The sequence below is a fragment of the Salvelinus namaycush genome, chromosome 37 (assembly GCF_016432855.1).
Source record: "Salvelinus namaycush isolate Seneca chromosome 37, SaNama_1.0, whole genome shotgun sequence".
Classification (NCBI taxonomy): Eukaryota; Metazoa; Chordata; class Actinopteri; order Salmoniformes; family Salmonidae; genus Salvelinus; species Salvelinus namaycush.
Genome location: NC_052343.1, coordinates 30,571,103 through 30,590,728, shown reverse-complemented (window position 1 = coordinate 30,590,728; position 19,626 = coordinate 30,571,103). Strand labels below are relative to the sequence as shown.

The following is a 19,626-nucleotide window of genomic DNA, read 5'->3' as shown; positions in this document are numbered from 1 at the left end:
CCACGTGGTTCTAGTGTCCCTGTGACCACGTGGTTCTAGTGTCCCTGTGACCACGTGGTTCTTGTGTCTCTGTGACCACGTGGTTCTTGTGTCTCTGTGACCACGTGGTTCTTGTGTCTCTGTGACCACGTGGTTCTTGTGTCCCTGTGACCACGTGGTTCTAGTGTCCCTGTGACCACGTGGTTCTTGTGTCCCTGTGACCACGTGGTTCTTGTGTCCCTGTGACCACGTGGTTCTTGTGTCCCTGTGACCACGTGGTTCTAGTGTCCCTGTGACCACGTGGTTCTAGTGTCCCTGTGACCACGTGGTTCTAGTGTCTCGGTGACCACGTGGTTCTAGTGTCTCGGTGACCACGTGGTTCTTGTGTCCCGGTGACCACGTGGTTTTAGTGTCCCTGTGACCACGTGGTTCTAGTGTCCCTGTGACCACGTGGTTCTAGTGTCCCTGTGACCACGTGGTTCTTGTGTCTCTGTGACCACGTGGTTCTTGTGTCTCTGTGACCACGTGGTTCTAGTGTCCCTGTGACCACGTGGTTCTTGTGTCCCTGTGACCACGTGGTTCTTGTGTCCCTGTGACCACGTGGTTCTTGTGTCCCTGTGACCACGTGGTTCTTGTGTCCCTGTGACCACGTGGTTCTTGTGTCCCTGTGACCACGTGGTTCTAGTGTCCCTGTGACCACGTGGTTCTTGTGTCCCTGTGACCACGTGGTTCTAGTGTCCCTGTGACCACGTGGTTCTTGTGTCCCTGTGACCACGTGGTTCTAGTGTCCCTGTGACCACGTGGTTCTAGTGTCCCGGTGACCACGTGGTTCTAGTGTCCCTGTGACCACGTGGTTCTAGTGTCCCTGTGACCACGTGGTTCTTGTGTCTCTGTGACCACGTGGTTCTTGTGTCTCTGTGACCACGTGGTTCTTGTGTCCCTGTGACCACGTGGTTCTAGTGTCCCTGTGACCACGTGGTTCTTGTGTCCCTGTGACCACGTGGTTCTTGTGTCCCTGTGACCACGTGGTTCTTGTGTCCCTGTGACCACGTGGTTCTTGTGTCCCTGTGACCACGTGGTTCTTGTGTCCCTGTGACCACGTGGTTCTTGTGTCCCTGTGACCACGTGGTTCTAGTGTCCCTGTGACCACGTGGTTCTTGTGTCCCTGTGACCACGTGGTTCTAGTGTCCCTGTGACCACGTGGTTCTTGTGTCCCTGTGACCACGTGGTTCTAGTGTCCCTGTGACCACGTGGTTCTAGTGTCCCGGTGACCACGTGGTTCTAGTGTCCCTGTGACCACGTGGTTCTAGTGTCCCTGTGACCACGTGGTTCTTGTGTCTCTGTGACCACGTGGTTCTTGTGTCTCTGTGACCACGTGGTTCTTGTGTCTCTGTGACCACGTGGTTCTAGTGTCCCTGTGACCACGTGGTTCTAGTGTCCCTGTGACCACGTGGTTCTAGTGTCCCTGTGACCACGTGGTTCTAGTGTCTCGGTGACCACGTGGTTCTAGTGTCTCGGTGACCACGTGGTTCTTGTGTCCCTGTGACCACGTGGTTCTTGTGTCCCTGTGACCACGTGGTTCTAGTGTCCCTGTGACCACGTGGTTCTTGTGTCCCTGTGACCACACTGTTCTTGTGTCCCTGTGACCACACGGTTCTTGTGTCCCTGTGACCACACGGTTCTAGTGTCCCTGTGACCACATGGTTCTTGTGTCCCTGTGACCACATGGTTCTAGTGTCCCTGTGACCACATGGTTCTAGTGTCCCTGTGACCACATGGTTCTTGTGTCCCTGTGACCACGTGGTTCTAGTGTCCCTGTGACCACGTGGTTCTTGTGTCCCTGTGACCACGTGGTTCTAGTGTCCCTGTGACCACGTGGTTCTTGTGTCCCTGTGACCACGTGGTTCTAGTGTCCCTGTGACCACGTGGTTCTAGTGTCCCGGTGACCACGTGGTTCTAGTGTCCCGGTGACCACGTGGTTCTAGTGTCCCTGTGACCACGTGGTTCTAGTGTCCCTGTGACCACGTGGTTCTAGTGTCCCTGTGACCACGTGGTTCTAGTGTCCCGGTGACCACGTGGTTCTAGTGTCCCTGTGACCACGTGGTTCTAGTGTCCCTGTGACCACGTGGTTCTAGTGTCCCGGTGACCACGTGGTTCTAGTGTCCCGGTGACCACGTGGTTCTAGTGTCCCGGTGACCACGTGGTTCTAGTGTCCCTGTGACCACGTGGTTCTAGTGTCCCTGTGACCACGTGGTTCTAGTGTCCCTGTGACCACGTGGTTCTAGTGTCCCTGTGACCACGTGGTTCTAGTGTCCCTGTGACCACGTGGTTCTAGTGTCCCTGTGACCACGTGGTTCTAGTGTCCCTGTGACCACGTGGTTCTAGTGTCCCGGTGACCACGTGGTTCTAGTGTCCCGGTGACCACGTGGTTCTAGTGTCCCTGTGACCACGTGGTTCTAGTGTCCCTGTGACCACGTGGTTCTAGTGTCCCTGTGACCACGTGGTTCTAGTGTCCCGGTGACCACGTGGTTCTAGTGTCCCTGTGACCACGTGGTTCTAGTGTCCCTGTGACCACGTGGTTCTAGTGTCCCGGTGACCACGTGGTTCTAGTGTCCCGGTGACCACGTGGTTCTAGTGTCCCGGTGACCACGTGGTTCTAGTGTCCCTGTGACCACGTGGTTCTAGTGTCCCTGTGACCACGTGGTTCTAGTGTCCCTGTGACCACGTGGTTCTAGTGTCCCTGTGACCACGTGGTTCTAGTGTCCCTGTGACCACGTGGTTCTAGTGTCCCTGTGACCACGTGGTTCTAGTGTCCCTGTGACCACGTGGTTCTAGTGTCCCTGTGACCACGTGGTTCTAGTGTCCCTGTGACCACGTGGTTCTAGTGTCCCTGTGACCACGTGGTTCTAGTGTCCCTGTGACCACGTGGTTCTAGTGTCCCTGTGACCACGTGGTTCTAGTGTCCCGGTGACCACGTGGTTCTAGTGTCTCGGTGACCACGTGGTTCTTGTGTCTCGGTGACCACGTGGTTCTTGTGTCTCGGTGACCACGTGGTTCTAGTGTCCCTGTGACCACGTGGTTCTAGTGTCCCGGTGACCACGTGGTTCTAGTGTCCCTGTGACCACGTGGTTCTAGTGTCCCGGTGACCACGTGGTTCTAGTGTCCCGGTGACCACATGGTTCTAGTGTCCCTGTGACCACATGGTTCTAGTGTCCCTGTGACCACGTGGTTCTAGTGTCCCGGTGACCACGTGGTTCTTGTGTCCCGGTGACCACGTGGTTCTAGTGTCCCTGTGACCACGTGGTTCTAGTGTCCCGGTGACCACGTGGTTCTAGTGTCCCTGTGACCACGTGGTTCTAGTGTCCCTGTGACCACGTGGTTCTAGTGTCCCTGTGACCACGTGGTTCTAGTGTCCCTGTGACCACGTGGTTCTAGTGTCCCTGTGACCACGTGGTTCTAGTGTCCCTGTGACCACGTGGTTCTAGTGTCCCTGTGACCACGTGGTTCTAGTGTCCCTGTGACCACGTGGTTCTAGTGTCCCTGTGACCACGTGGTTCTAGTGTCCCTGTGACCACGTGGTTCTAGTGTCCCTGTGACCACGTGGTTCTAGTGTCCCTGTGACCACGTGGTTCTAGTGTCCCTGTGACCACGTGGTTCTAGTGTCCCTGTGACCACGTGGTTCTAGTGTCCCGGTGACCACGTGGTTCTAGTGTCCCGGTGACCACGTGGTTCTAGTGTCCCTGTGACCACGTGGTTCTAGTGTCCCTGTGACCACGTGGTTCTAGTGTCCCGGTGACCACGTGGTTCTTGTGTCCCGGTGACCACGTGGTTCTAGTGTCCCGGTGACCACGTGGTTCTAGTGTCCCGGTAACCACGTGGTTCTAGTGTCCCGGTGACCACGTGGTTCTAGTGTCCCGGTGACCACGTGGTTCTAGTGTCCCGGTGACCACGTGGTTCTAGTGTCCCTGTGACCACGTGGTTCTAGTGTCCCTGTGACCACGTGGTTCTAGTGTCCCTGTGACCACGTGGTTCTAGTGTCCCGGTGACCACGTGGTTCTAGTGTCCCGGTGACCACGTGGTTCTAGTGTCCCTGTGACCACGTGGTTCTAGTGTCCCTGTGACCACGTGGTTCTAGTGTCCCTGTGACCACGTGGTTCTAGTGTCCCTGTGACCACGTGGTTCTAGTGTCCCTGTGACCACGTGGTTCTAGTGTCCCTGTGACCACGTGGTTCTAGTGTCCCTGTGACCACGTGGTTCTAGTGTCCCTGTGACCACGTGGTTCTAGTGTCCCTGTGACCACGTGGTTCTAGTGTCCCTGTGACCACGTGGTTCTAGTGTCCCGGTGACCACGTGGTTCTAGTGTCCCGGTGACCACGTGGTTCTAGTGTCCCTGTGACCACGTGGTTCTAGTGTCCCTGTGACCACGTGGTTCTAGTGTCCCGGTGACCACGTGGTTCTAGTGTCCCTGTGACCACGTGGTTCTAGTGTCCCGGTGACCACGTGGTTCTAGTGTCCCTGTGACCACGTGGTTCTAGTGTCCCTGTGACCACGTGGTTCTAGTGTCCCTGTGACCACGTGGTTCTAGTGTCCCTGTGACCACGTGGTTCTAGTGTCCCGGTGACCACGTGGTTCTAGTGTCCCGGTGACCACGTGGTTCTTGTGTCCCGGTGACCACGTGGTTCTTGTGTCCCGGTGACCACGTGGTTCTAGTGTCCCGGTGACCACGTGGTTCTAGTGTCCCGGTGACCACGTGGTTCTAGTGTCCCTGTGACCACGTGGTTCTAGTGTCCCGGTGACCACGTGGTTCTAGTGTCCCGGTGACCACGTGGTTCTAGTGTCCCTGTGACCACGTGGTTCTAGTGTCCCGGTGACCACGTGGTTCTTGTGTCCCGGTGACCACGTGGTTCTAGTGTCCCGGTGACCACGTGGTTCTAGTGTCCCGGTGACCACGTGGTTCTAGTGTCCCGGTGACCACGTGGTTCTAGTGTCCCTGTGACCACGTGGTTCTAGTGTCCCTGTGACCACGTGGTTCTAGTGTCCCTGTGACCACGTGGTTCTAGTGTCCCTTTGACCACGTGGTTCTAGTGTCCCTGTGACCACGTGGTTCTAGTGTCCCTGTGACCACGTGGTTCTAGTGTCCCTGTGACCACGTGGTTCTAGTGTCCCTGTGACCACGTGGTTCTAGTGTCCCTGTGACCACGTGGTTCTAGTGTCCCTGTGACCACGTGGTTCTAGTGTCCCTGTGACCACGTGGTTCTAGTGTCCCTGTGACCACGTGGTTCTAGTGTCCCTGTGACCACGTGGTTCTAGTGTCCCTGTGACCACGTGGTTCTAGTGTCCCTGTGACCACGTGGTTCTAGTGTCCCTGTGACCACGTGGTTCTAGTGTCCCGGTGACCACGTGGTTCTAGTGTCCCGGTGACCACGTGGTTCTAGTGTCCCGGTGACCACGTGGTTCTAGTGTCCCTGTGACCACGTGGTTCTAGTGTCCCGGTGACCACGTGGTTCTTGTGTCCCGGTGACCACGTGGTTCTAGTGTCCCTGTGACCACGTGGTTCTAGTGTCCCGGTGACCACGTGGTTCTAGTGTCCCGGTGACCACGTGGTTCTAGTGTCCCGGTGACCACGTGGTTCTTGTGTCCCGGTGACCACGTGGTTCTAGTGTCCCTGTGACCACGTGGTTCTAGTGTCCCGGTGACCACGTGGTTCTAGTGTCCCGGTGACCACGTGGTTCTAGTGTCCCTGTGACCACGTGGTTCTAGTGTCCCGGTGACCACGTGGTTCTAGTGTCCCTGTGACCACGTGGTTCTAGTGTCCCTGTGACCACGTGGTTCTAGTGTCCCTGTGACCACGTGGTTCTAGTGTCCCGGTGACCACGTGGTTCTAGTGTCCCGGTGACCACGTGGTTCTAGTGTCCCGGTGACCACGTGGTTCTAGTGTCCCGGTGACCACGTGGTTCTAGTGTCCCGGTGACCACGTGGTTCAAGTGTCCCTGTGACCACGTGGTTCTAGTGTCCCTGTGACCACGTGGTTCTAGTGTCCCTGTGACCACGTGGTTCTAGTGTCCCTGTGACCACGTGGTTCTAGTGTCCCTGTGACCACGTGGTTCTAGTGTCTCGGTGACCACGTGGTTCTAGTGTCTCGGTGACCACGTGGTTCTAGTGTCCCGGTGACCACGTGGTTCTTGTGTCCCGGTGACCACGTGGTTTTAGTGTCCCTGTGACCACGTGGTTCTAGTGTCCCTGTGACCACGTGGTTCTAGTGTCCCGGTGACCACGTGGTTCTTGTGTCCCGGTGACCACGTGGTTCTAGTGTCCCTGTGACCACGTGGTTCTAGTGTCCCGGTGACCACGTGGTTCTAGTGTCCCGGTGACCACGTGGTTCTAGTGTCCCGGTGACCACGTGGTTCTTGTGTCCCGGTGACCACGTGGTTCTAGTGTCCCGGTGACCACGTGGTTCTAGTGTCCCGGTGACCACGTGGTTCTAGTGTCCCGGTGACCACGTGGTTCTAGTGTCCCTGTGACCACGTGGTTCTAGTGTCCCGGTGACCACGTGGTTCTAGTGTCCCGGTGACCACGTGGTTCTAGTGTCCCTGTGACCACGTGGTTCTAGTGTCCCTGTGACCACGTGGTTCTAGTGTCCCGGTGACCACGTGGTTCTAGTGTCCCGGTGACCACGTGGTTCTAGTGTCCCGGTGACCACGTGGTTCTAGTGTCCCGGTGACCACGTGGTTCTAGTGTCCCGGTGACCACGTGGTTCTAGTGTCCCTGTGACCACGTGGTTCTAGTGTCCCTGTGACCACGTGGTTCTAGTGTCCCTGTGACCACGTGGTTCTAGTGTCTCGGTGACCACGTGGTTCTAGTGTCTCGGTGACCACGTGGTTCTTGTGTCCCGGTGACCACGTGGTTTTAGTGTCCCGGTGACCACGTGGTTCTAGTGTCCCTGTGACCACGTGGTTCTAGTGTCCCTGTGACCACGTGGTTCTTGTGTCTCTGTGACCACGTGGTTCTTGTGTCTCTGTGACCACGTGGTTCTAGTGTCCCTGTGACCACGTGGTTCTTGTGTCCCTGTGACCACGTGGTTCTTGTGTCCCTGTGACCACGTGGTTCTTGTGTCCCTGTTACCACGTGGTTCTTGTGTCCCTGTTACCACGTGGTTCTTGTGTCCCTGTGACCACGTGGTTCTAGTGTCCCTGTGACCACGTGGTTCTTGTGTCCCTGTGACCACGTGGTTCTAGTGTCCCTGTGACCACGTGGTTCTTGTGTCCCTGTGACCACGTGGTTCTAGTGTCCCTGTGACCACGTGGTTCTAGTGTCCCGGTGACCACGTGGTTCTAGTGTCCCTGTGACCACGTGGTTCTAGTGTCCCTGTGACCACGTGGTTCTTGTGTCTCTGTGACCACGTGGTTCTTGTGTCTCTGTGACCACGTGGTTCTTGTGTCTCTGTGACCACGTGGTTCTTGTGTCTCTGTGACCACGTGGTTCTAGTGTCCCTGTGACCACGTGGTTCTAGTGTCTCGGTGACCACGTGGTTCTAGTGTCTCGGTGACCACGTGGTTCTTGTGTCCCTGTGACCACGTGGTTCTTGTGTCCCTGTGACCACGTGGTTCTAGTGTCCCTGTGACCACGTGGTTCTTGTGTCCCTGTGACCACACTGTTCTTGTGTCCCTGTGACCACATGGTTCTTGTGTCCCTGTGACCACATGGTTCTAGTGTCCCTGTGACCACATGGTTCTTGTATCCCTGTGACCACATGGTTCTAGTGTCCCTGTGACCACATGGTTCTAGTGTCCCTGTGACCACATGGTTCTTGTGTCCCTGTGACCACATGGTTCTAGTGTCCCTGTGACCACATGGTTCTAGTGTCCCTGTGACCACGTGGTTCTAGTGTCCCTGTGACCACGTGGTTCTTGTGTCCCTGTGACCACGTGGTTCTAGTGTCCCTGTGACCACGTGGTTCTTGTGTCCCTGTGACCACACTGTTCTTGTGTCCCTGTGACCACATGGTTCTTGTGTCCCTGTGACCACATGGTTCTAGTGTCCCTGTGACCACATGGTTCTAGTGTCCCTGTGACCACATGGTTCTTGTGTCCCTGTGACCACATGGTTCTCGTGTCTCGGTGACCACATGGTTCTTGTGTCCCTGTATTTTCAGATGGGTCACCTGAGGAAAGAGCCTGATGGTAATCTGTTGTACACTGTAGTGAATCAGCTGAATCCAGAAGCAAAAGGTTTGTTCCCTACTTTTCTCAGGTATTATCCAGTGGGAAACTCACAGTCCCAAATGGCAGCCTACTCCCTATATAGTACACTACTTTTGACCAGAGCCCCATGGACCCTGGTCAAAAGTAGTGCACTATATAGGGAATAGTCTGCGATTTGGGACACAGATATAGAACCTGTATAGATGTACTGTATCAGATAAATGTCCAAGATGTTCTGTGACACAGAGGGAAGTACCTGTTCTGTCTCTGCTTCCCAGAGGAGGAGACCCACCCTGTGGACCTGAGCTCTCTGTCCAATAAGCTCCTACCTGGATTAACAACACTGGGTTTCAAAGATGACAGGAGACACAAGGGTGTGTATAGACAGTGCAAAGCTGCTTCGCTGTTAGCTAACACGTTTGATACATGTCCTGACAATGTAAAAATGTCCTGACAACACAAAATGTTCTGTCTTTTGTGTGTGTGTGTGTGTGTGTGTGTGTGTGTGTGTGTGTGTGTGTGTGTGTGTGTGTAGTGACGTTCCTGAGCAGTACCTATAACACCCAGACCCTACAGAACAACTCCATCTACCCAGACCTGCTGCCTGATGAGATGGACCTGCTCTACTCAGCCTACGGGGATGAGACTGGGGTGCAGTGTGCTCTCAGGTTAGTCAATGCTGTGGCAGCACATCATTACTGGAGTTACGGTTCCCATTGGACCATTCCTGGATTCAGGATGCAATAATAAGGAAATGCTGGGATTTCTGGAAAATCTGGGAATTTTGGGAGAAATTTACCGCAATTTTGCACATCTAACATGCTGTATGAAAAAGCCTTAACATTGTAGTATATATACACTGTGTAAATGCTGTCTCCTTCCTCATTCCAGTATTCAGGAGTTTGTTAAAGGTTGTGGGAACGTTACTAAGCGTTTGGTTGACGGGCTGCTGGATAAGATGACTGCAGGGGATCACTCTAAGGCTGTCTACCAGATCAGACAGGTCTGTACCCCATTAACACACTCATACAGGCTGGGCCCCCTATGCCCTATCTAGGGCTCTACCTTTGACCCAGGCCGTCTGGGGGGGGGACAACATCACATATGACTTCCTAAAACACATCGTGTGGGTCCTGTCTGGGGGGGGACAACATCACACATGACTTCCTCAAACACACCGTGTGGGTCCTGTCTGGGGGGGGGACAGTCACACATATGACTTCCTAAAGTACACCGTGTGGGTCCTGTCTGGGGGGGACAGTCACACATATGACTTCCTAAAGCACACCGTAGGGGTCCTGTCTGGGGGGGGGGACAGTCACACATATGACTTCCTAAAGTACACCGTGTGGGTCCTGTCTGGGGGGGGACAGTCACACATTTGACTTCCTAAAGCACACCGTGTGGGTCCTGTCTGGGGGGGGACAGTCACACATATGACTTCCTAAAACACACTGTGTGGGTCCTGTCTGGGGGGGGGACAGTCACACATATGACTTCCTAAAACACATCGTGTGGGTCCTGTCTGGGGGGGGGCAGTCACACATATGACTTCCTAAAGTACACCGTGTGGGTTCTGTCTGGGTTGGGGACAGTCACACATTTGACTTCCTAAAGCACACCGTAGGGGTCCTGTCTGGGGGGGGGACAGTCACACATATGACTTCCTAAAGTACACCGTGTGGGTCCTGTCTGGGGGGGGGACAGTCACACATATGACTTCCTAAAGTACACCGTGTGGGTCCTGTCTGGGGGGGGACAGTCACACATATGACTTCCTAAAGTACACCGTGTGGGTCCTGTCTGGGGGGGGGACAGTCACACATATGACTTCCTAAAGTACACCGTGTGGGTCCTGTCTGGGGGGGACAGTCACATATGACTTCAAGTCACATATGACTTCCTAAAGCACACCGTGTGGGTCCCGTCTGGGGGGGGACAGTCACACATATGGCTTCCTAAAACACACCGTGTGGGTCCTGTCTGGGGGGGACTAGAGGTAGAAACTGGGTGTATATATACATTATGTTAACTAGTTTTAACTAGTGGTAGAAGCTGGGTATATATATACATTATGTTAACTAGTTTTAACTAGTGGTAGAAGCTGGATATATACACTGCTCAAAAAAATAAAGGGAACACTTAAACAACACAATGTAACTCCAAGTCAATCACACTTCTGTGAAATCAAACTGTCCACTTAGGAAGCAACACTGATTGACAATAAATTTCACATGCTGTTGTGCAAATGGAATAGACAAAAGGTGGAAATTATAGGCAATTAGCAAGACACCCCCAATAAAGGAATGGTTCTGCAGGTGGTGACCACAGACCACTTCTCAGTTCCTATGCTTCCTGGCTGATGTTTTGGTCACTTTTGAATGCTGGCGGTGCTTTCACTCTAGTGGTAGCATGAGACGGAGTCTACAACCCACACAAGTGGCTCAGGTAGTGCAGTTCATCCAGGATGGCACATCAATGCGAGCTGTGGCAAAAAGGTTTGCTGTGTCTGTCAGCGTAGTGTCCAGAGCATGGAGGCGCTACCAGGAGACAGGCCAGTACATCAGGAGACGTGGAGGAGGCCGTAGGAGGGCAACAACCCAGCAGCAGGACCGCTACCTCCGCCTTTGTGCAAGGAGGTGCACTGCCAGAGCCCTGCAAAATGACCTCCAGCAGGCCACAAATGTGCATGTGTCAGCATATGGTCTCACAAGGGGTCTGAGGATCTCATCTCGGTATCTAATGGCAGTCAGGCTACCTCTGGCGAGCACATGAAGGCCTGTGCGGCCCCACAAAGAAATGCCACCCCACACCATGACTGACCCACCGCCAAACCGGTCATGCTGGAGGATGTTGCAGGCAGCAGAACGTTCTCCACGGCGTCTCCAGACTCTGTCACGTCTGTCACATGTGCTCATGTGCTCAGTGTGAACCTGCTTTCATCTGTGAAGAGCACAGGGCGCCAGTGGCGAATTTGCCAATCTTGGTGTTCTCTGGCAAATGCCAAACGTCCTGCACGGTGTTGGGCTGTAAGCACAACCCCCACCTGTGGACGTCGGGCCCTCATACCACCCTCATGGAGTCTGTTTCTGACCGTTTGAGCAGACACATGCACATTTGTGGCCTGCTTGAGGTCATTTTGCAGGGCTCTGGCAGTGCACCTCCTTGCACAAAGGCGGAGGTAGCGGTCCTGCTGCTGGGTTGTTGCCCTCCTACGGCCTCCTCCACGTCTCCTGATGTACTGGCCTGTCTCCTGGTAGCGCCTCCATGCTCTGGACACTACGCTGACAGACACAGCAAACCTTTTTGCCACAGCTCGCATTGATGTGCCATCCTGGATGAACTGCACTACCTGAGCCACTTGTGTGGGTTGTAGACTCCGTCTCATGCTACCACTAGAGTGAGAGCACCGCCAGCATTCAAAAGTGACCAAAACATCAGCCAGGAAGCATAGGAACTGAGAAGTGGTCTGTGGTCACCACCTGCAGAATCACTCCTTTTTTGGGGGTGTCTTGCTAATTGCCTATAATTTCCACCTTTTGTCTATTCCATTTGCACAACAGCATGTGGAATTTATTGTCAATCAGTGTTGCTTCCTAAGTGGACAGTTTGATTTCACAGAAGTGTGATTGACTTGGAGTTACATTGTGTTGTTTAAGTGTTCCCTTTATTTTTTTGAGCAGTGTATATACATTATGTTAACTAGTTTTAACTAGTGGTAGAAGCTGGGTATATATATACATTATGTTAACTAGTTTTAACTAGTGGTAGAAGCTGGGTATATATATACATTATATTAACTAGTTTTAACTAGTGGTAGAAGCTGGGTGTATATATATATACATTATATTAACTAGTTTTAACTAGTGGTAGAAGCTGGGTATATATGTACATTATGTTAACTAGTTTTAACTAGTGGTAGAAGCTGGGTATATATGTACATTATGTTAACTAGTTTTAACTAGTGGTAGAAGCTGGGTATATATGTACATTATGTTAACTAGTTTTAACTAGAGGTAGAAGCTGGGTATATATACATTATGTTAACTAGTTTTAACTAGAGGTAGAAGCTGGGTATATATGCACATTATGTTAACTAGTTTTAACTAGAGGTAGAAGCTGGGTATATATACATTATGTTAACTAGTTTTAACTAGTGGTAGAAGCTGGGTATGTATGTACATTATGTTAACTAGTTTTAACTAGTGGTAGAAGCTGGGTATATATGTACATTATGTTAACTAGTTTTAACTAGTGGTAGAAGCTGGGTATATATATATATACATTATGTTAACTAGTTTTAACTAGTGGTAGAAGCTGGGTATATATATACATTATGTTAACTAGTCTTAACTAGTGGTAGAAGCTGGGTATATATATATACATTATGTTAACTCGTTTTAACTAGTGGTAGAAGCTGGGTATATATATACATTATGTTAACTAGTTTTAACTAGTGGTAGAAGCTGGGTATATATGCACATTATGTTAACTAGTTTTAACTAGTGGTAGAAGCTGGGTATATATATACATTATGTTAACTAGTCTTAACTAGTGGTAGAAGCTGGGTATATATATACATTATGTTAACTAGTTTTAACTAGTGGTAGAAGCTGGGTATATATATACATTATGTTAACTAGTTTTAACTAGTGGTAGAAGCTGGGTATATATATACATTATGTTAACTAGTTTTAACTAGTGGTAGAAGCTGGGTATATATATACATTATGTTAATGTAGTAGTAACATGTCGTCTTGTGTTTCAGAAAAGAAACATGGCGTTACCAGACGAAGCCAAGAGCAACATTTACGATATGCAGGTAAAGTATTTTACAGCTGTTCAGTTGAATATGCTTACTGTGTGTGTGTGTGTGTGTGTGTCCGTGTGTGTCCGTCCGTCCGTCCGTCCGTCCGTCCGTCCGTCCGTCCGTCCGTCCATCCATCCATCCATCCATCCTGCTTGCCCCACATGGTTGACCCTCCTGATCCTCCAGATCTGTGTGTTTATTTGCCCAGATGGCTGATGGGACAGGTCTGGGAGAGGGCAGCTCAGTGCTGGACTTCATGTCCATGAAGAGCTACTCTGACATGTCTCTGGAGATGTCCATGCTCAACTCTTTAGGTGAGAATCCTACCTGGTTGTCAATCAGTAGTATCGCTTCCATTATCTTAACCACCTGTGTGTTTACCACCACCCCCCATACAGACATACACACACACAGGCACACACAGTCTTTATAGTGATTGTTTACCATAGCCCTAAAGTAGTGCACTATATATAGGGAATAGGGTGCTGTTCGGTATGCAGACCCTGTCATCTTCATCACTTGTATGACTGTAATGGTCTTCGCTGTGTCCCTCCTCTCCTCTCAGGGAAGTCAGTGAAGAAGGAGCCGGAGCATGAAGACGGGGTCAGCCAGCAGCACTTTGAGGAGGCAGCTAAGCTGCTGCAGGAGTTCCAGGAGGGCCAGGTGGAAAGGGGAGGCTCCAGACCCTCCTCTAACCTCTCCTCTCTGTCAGGGACCTCAGACAGGGACCAGCACCACCTGGGTAAGGACTGCAGGACAACACTGTCTGGACCTCATCCACTTACCTGGCTGTATCAGCTAGTAACTCCCAAATGGCACCCTATTCTCTATATAGTGCACTACTTTTGACCAGAGCCCATAGAGCTCTGGTCAAAAAGTAGTGCACTATGTAGGGAATAGGGTGCCATTTGGGATGTAGAATGAGCTCCTCCACCTGCCTCGCTAAGTTAGTGTCAGAAAAATGCAGGATTTGGTCTGTCTGTGCCAGTTGCCATTTTGTGCCTTGTTGACACTTACAGGCTCGGTATATCCCATCAGTCACTTAAAGCTGTAAGGAAAGACAGTCTGGATAAGAGCTTCTACCAAATTAATAAATATCATGTCAAATGTTATAAGGAGACATTGGCTTCAACGTTTCAAAGGCTTTATAGACATGTGATTTATGTGCTTTGTTTCAATGACCGTTGGTCCTGTTTTTCTATGTTCCTCCTCAGGGAGTCCCTCACACCTGGGTGTTGGTGACCAGTCTGAGATGGTTCATGACCCCTATGAGTTCCTCCAGTCTCCAGAGCCAGGCTCCACATCCAACAGCTGACCTATGAGTTTCTCCAGAGCCAGGCTCCACATCCAACAGCTGACCTATGAGTTTCTCCAGAGCCAGGCTCCACATCCAACAGCTGACCTATGAGTTTCTCCAGAGCCAGGCTCCACATCCAACAGCTGACCTATGAGTTCCTCCAGTCTCCAGAGCCAGGCTCCACATCCAACAGCTGACCTATGAGTTCCTCCAATCTCCAGAGCCAGGCTCCACATCCAACAGCTGACCTATGAGTTCCTCCAGTCTCCAGAGCCAGGCTCCACATCCAACAGCTGACCTATGAGTTCCTCCAGTCTCCAGAGCCAGGCTCCACATCCAACAGCTGACCTATGAGTTTCTCCAGAGCCAGGCTCCACATCCAACAGCTAACCTATGAGTTTCTCCAGTCTCCAGAGCCAGGCTCCACATCCAACAGCTGACCTATGAGTTTCTCCAGAGCCAGGCTCCACATCCAACAGCTGACCTATGAGTTTCTCCAGTCTCCAGAGCCAGGCTCCACATCCAACAGCTGACCTATGAGTTCCTCCAGTCTCCAGAGCCAGGCTCCACATCCAACAGCTGACCTATGAGTTTCTCCAGAGCCAGGCTCCACATCCAACAGCTGACCTATGAGTTTCTCCAGAGCCAGGCTCCACATCCAACAGCTGACCTATGAGTTCCTCCAGTCTCCAGAGCCAGGCTCCACATCCAACAGCTGACCTATGAGTTCCTCCAGTCTCCAGAGCCAGGCTCCACATCCAACAGCTGACCTATGAGTTTCTCCAGAGCCAGGCTCCACATCCAACAGCTAACCTATGAGTTTCTCCAGTCTCCAGAGCCAGGCTCCACATCCAACAGCTGACCTATGAGTTTCTCCAGAGCCAGGCTCCACATCCAACAGCTGACCTATGAGTTTCTCCAGTCTCCAGAGCCAGGCTCCACATCCAACAGCTGACCTATGAGTTCCTCCAGTCTCCAGAGCCAGGCTCCACATCCAACAGCTGACCTATGAGTTCCTCCAGTCTCCAGAGCCAGGCTCCACATCCAACAGCTGACCTATGAGTTCCTCCAGTCTCCAGAGCCAGGCTCCACATCCAACAGCTGACCTATGAGTTCCTCCAGTCTCCAGAGCCAGGCTCCACATCCAACAGCTGACCTATGAGTTTCTCCAGAGCCAGGCTCCACATCCAACAGCTAACCTATGAGTTTCTCCAGTCTCCAGAGCCAGGCTCCACATCCAACAGCTGACCTATGAGTTTCTCCAGTCTCCAGAGCCAGGCTCCACATCCAACAGCTGACCTATGAGTTTCTCCAGAGCCAGGCTCCACATCCAACAGCTAACCTATGAGTTTCTCCAGTCTCCAGAGCCAGGCTCCACATCCAACAGCTGACCTATGAGTTTCTCCAGAGCCAGGCTCCACATCCAACAGCTGACCTATGAGTTTCTCCAGTCTCCAGAGCCAGGCTCCACATCCAACAGCTGACCTATGAGTTCCTCCAGTCTCCAGAGCTAGGCTCCACATCCAACAGCTGACCTATGAGTTTCTCCAGAGCCAGGCTCCACATCCAACAGCTAACCTATGAGTTTCTCCAGTCTCCAGAGCCAGGCTCCACATCCAACAGCTGACCTATGAGTTTCTCCAGTCTCCAGAGCCAGGCTCCACATCCAACAGCTGACCTATGAGTTTCTCCAGAGCCAGGCTCCACATCCAACAGCTGACCTATGAGTTTCTCCAGTCTCCAGAGCCAGGCTCCACATCCAACAGCTGACCTATGAGTTCCTCCAGTCTCCAGAGCCAGGCTCCACATCCAACAGCTGACCTATGAGTTCCTCCAGTCTCCAGAGCCAGGCTCCACATCCAACAGCTGACCTATGAGTTCCTCCAGTCTCCAGAGCCAGGCTCCACATCCAACAGCTGACCTATGAGTTTCTCCAGAGCCAGGCTCCACATCCAACAGCTAACCTATGAGTTTCTCCAGTCTCCAGAGCCAGGCTCCACATCCAACAGCTGACCTATGAGTTTCTCCAGAGCCAGGCTCCACATCCAACAGCTGACCTATGAGTTTCTCCAGTCTCCAGAGCCAGGCTCCACATCCAACAGCTGACCTATGAGTTCCTCCAGTCTCCAGAGCCAGGCTCCACATCCAACAGCTGACCTATGAGTTTCTCCAGTCTCCAGAGCCAGGCTCCACATCCAACAGCTGACCTATGAGTTCCTCCAGTCTCCAGAGCCAGGCTCCACATCCAACAGCTGACCTATGAGTTTCTCCAGTCTCCAGAGCCAGGCTCCACATCCAACAGCTGACCTATGAGTTCCTCCAGTCTCCAGAGCCAGGCTCCACATCCAACAGCTGACCTATGAGTTCCTCCAGTCTCCAGAGCCAGGCTCCACATCCAACAGCTGACCTATGAGTTTCTCCAGAGCCAGGCTCCACATCCAACAGCTGACCTATGAGTTTCTCCAGAGCCAGGCTCCACATCCAACAGCTAACCCACACTGGCAAGTTGCCTCTGACTAGGGTAGCTCTGGTCACAATACCAGTATCACTATACTATGATACTCAACTTTCCAAGGCAAAAAATGAAACACGAAACAGTTTTAACTATTTAAAAATCTGCTTTATCTAAAATATTGTTTTCTATAGCTTGAAAAACAAACAAATGTGTCTCTGGGTGACAACATAATGCTGCTTGTTTGTATCCAACATTAGGACTTCTGAGTATTGCAATAATGCTATTGAGACACTACTAGGGAGTTGGTAGAAGATGCCTCTAACTACTGGTCTGGGGTCAGATAATGTTTGATGGGTAATCTGATCCTAGATCTGTGGCTTAGAGGAAACTTCTACTCAGAGCTGAACTGAGGTCCTGTTTTTAACCACACTGGTTGTTTTGTTGTCTGACTCTGCTCTCAACACACCGGGGACAACGAGAGCAAACCTCAGACACGTTGTGAAAGGTCAGACATGTTGTGAAAGGTCATCATGATTGTACAGATTATTTGTATGTGCGCTATACTTAAGAGAATAAAGTCGCCACAGGTTGTGTTTTTACACACTACTGTGTCATCAGGTTGTGTTTTTACACACTACTGTGTCATCAGGTTGTGTTTTTACACAGTACTGTGTCATCAGGTTGTGTTTTTACACACTACTGTGTCATCAGGTTGTGTTTTTACAAATCAAATTTATTTATATAGCCCTTCTACATCAGCTGATATCTCAAAGTGCTGTACAGAAACCCAGCCTAAAACCCCAAACAGCAAGCAATGCAGGTGTAGAAGAACGGTGGCTAGGAAAACTCCCTAGAAAGGCCAGAACCTAGGAAGAAACCTAGAGCGGAACCAGGCTATGAGGGGTGGCCAGTCCTCTTCTGGCTGTGCCGGGTGGAGATTATAACAGAACATGGCCAAGATGTTCAAATGTTCATAAATTACCAGCATGGTCAAATAATAATAATCACAGTCGTTGTCAAGGGTGCAACAAGTCAGAACCTCAGGAGTAAAAGTCAGTTGGCTTTTCATAGCCGATCATTGAGAGTATCTCTACCGCTCCTGCTGTCTCTAGAGAGTTGAAAACAGCAGGTCTGGGACAGGTAGCACGTCCAGTGAACAGGTCAGGGTTCCATAGCCTCAGGCAGAACAGTTGAAACTGGAGCAGCAGCACGGCCAGGTGGACTGGGACAGCAAGGAGTCATCAGGCCAGGTAGTCCTGAGGCATTGTCCTAGGGCTCAGGTCCCCCGAGAGAGAGAAAGAGAGAATTAGAGAGAGCATACTTAAATTCACACAGGACACTGGAGAAATAGTCCAGATATAACAGACTGACCCTAGCCCCCTGACACATAAACTACTGCAGCATAAATACTGGAGGCTGAGACAGGAGGGGTCAGGAGACACTGTGGCCCCATCCGATGATACCCCCGGACAGGGCCAAACAGACCCTACTGTGTCAGTAGTACACACTACTGTGTCATCAGGTTGTGTTTTTACACACTACTGTGTCATCAGGTTGTGTTTTTACACACTACTGTGTCATCAGGTTGTGTTTTTACACACTACTGTGTCATCAGGTTGTGTTTTTACACACTACTGTGTCATCAGGTTGTGTTTTTACACACTACTGTGTCATTCATTAGCTTTTCTTTCAAATGTTTTGTGCACTTCAGGCATTGATATGATACACTGGAGTCTTATCTCGTACTTTTCAAGAGGGCAGATATCAGAGAAGTATAAAAGGGCTCCCGAGTGGCGCAGCGGTCTAAGGCAGTGCGTCGCAGTGCCTTAGAGGCATCACTACAGACCCTGGTTCGATCCCGGGCTGTATCACAACCGGCCGTTATTCGGGAGTACCATAGGGCGGTGCACAATTGGCCCAGTGTCGTCCGGCTTAGGGGAGGGTTTGGCCGGGGTAGGCCATCTTTGTAAATAAGAATTTGTTCGTATCTAACTTGCCTAGTTAAATAAAGGTTAAACACAAGCTCAGGGACCATATGTATCCACCAACTCAGCGTAGGAGTGCTGATCTAGGATCAGACTCCCCACATCCATGTAATCCTGTTCATTGTGATCTAAATGGCTAAACTGATCCTAAATCAGCAGTATTTTACTCTGAGACACTTGATATATAATAAGGCCCCAGGAGCCTACCAACTTTCCTGAAGGATCATAAAGGGTGTTATCACGCAGGTTTGTGTTGGTCCGGTGTGAAAAGGACTGGTCCCTGTGTTTACATGGCTGCCCACTGTTAGTGAGAAAAGGAACAAGCAAGTTGGAGTGGAATCTCTTACAGGCCACCCAAGAGCTATTGTTGCTAAGCTACATGTCCAACCCACCAGTTGTAGCTGGACTGTCTGTTCTATTTAAGGACAATTCTAGAATGGACTCTTGTATTCATGGAAAGGTAACACAGTTTCCATGCAATGTTCCGTCTCTTCTCACAGCCACTGTATCTCTGTGGCTGAGAGGAAAGAGACTATGTAATGTTCAGTTCAAAACATCACACTGAAATCAATGTCAATGTTGTTAGTAGGTCTGTGCTGGTTTATGCCCATTAAGTTATGAAAAGGGTTCATTCAGACCATTAGGGACGGATAAGAAACAGGATACAAAGGAACCATACACACATTATATACAAAAGTATGTGGACACCTTCAAATTAGGATATTCTGCTATTTCAGCCACACCCGTTGCTGACAGGTGTATAAAATCGAGCACACCGCCATGCAATCTCCATAGACAAACATTGACAGTAGAATGGCTTTACTGAAGAGCTCAGTGACTTTCAACGTGGCACCGTCATAGGATGCCACCTATTCAACAAGTAAGTTTGTCAAATTTCT

At 51.1% G+C, this 19,626-nt stretch overlaps 1 protein-coding gene across 10 annotated transcripts in view; it reads left to right on the top strand.

The window, feature by feature from the left end:
• The window catches only part of brd9 (bromodomain containing 9), a 33,908-nt gene extending 16,529 nt beyond the window's left edge, over nt 1–17,379 (top strand). For 5 of the 10 annotated variants that reach the window (XM_038976788.1, XM_038976791.1, XM_038976790.1 and 2 more), the window contains exons 10-17: nt 8,132–8,207; nt 8,459–8,554; nt 8,716–8,848; nt 9,072–9,183; nt 12,949–13,002; nt 13,199–13,304; nt 13,556–13,732; nt 14,205–17,360. In XM_038976788.1, coding sequence (XP_038832716.1) covers nt 8,132–8,207; nt 8,459–8,554; nt 8,716–8,848; nt 9,072–9,183; nt 12,949–13,002; nt 13,199–13,304; nt 13,556–13,732; nt 14,205–14,305 — 855 coding nt within the window. In that variant the 3' untranslated portion in view covers nt 14,306–17,360. Of the gene's footprint in view, nt 1–8,131; nt 8,208–8,458; nt 8,555–8,715; nt 8,849–9,071; nt 9,184–12,948; nt 13,003–13,198; nt 13,305–13,555; nt 13,733–14,204 lie in introns of all 10 variants that reach the window. The other 5 variants (XM_038976787.1, XM_038976786.1, XM_038976783.1 and 2 more) reach the window with 5 other exon arrangements.
• The last annotated feature ends 2,247 nt before the right edge of the window (nt 17,380–19,626 follow it).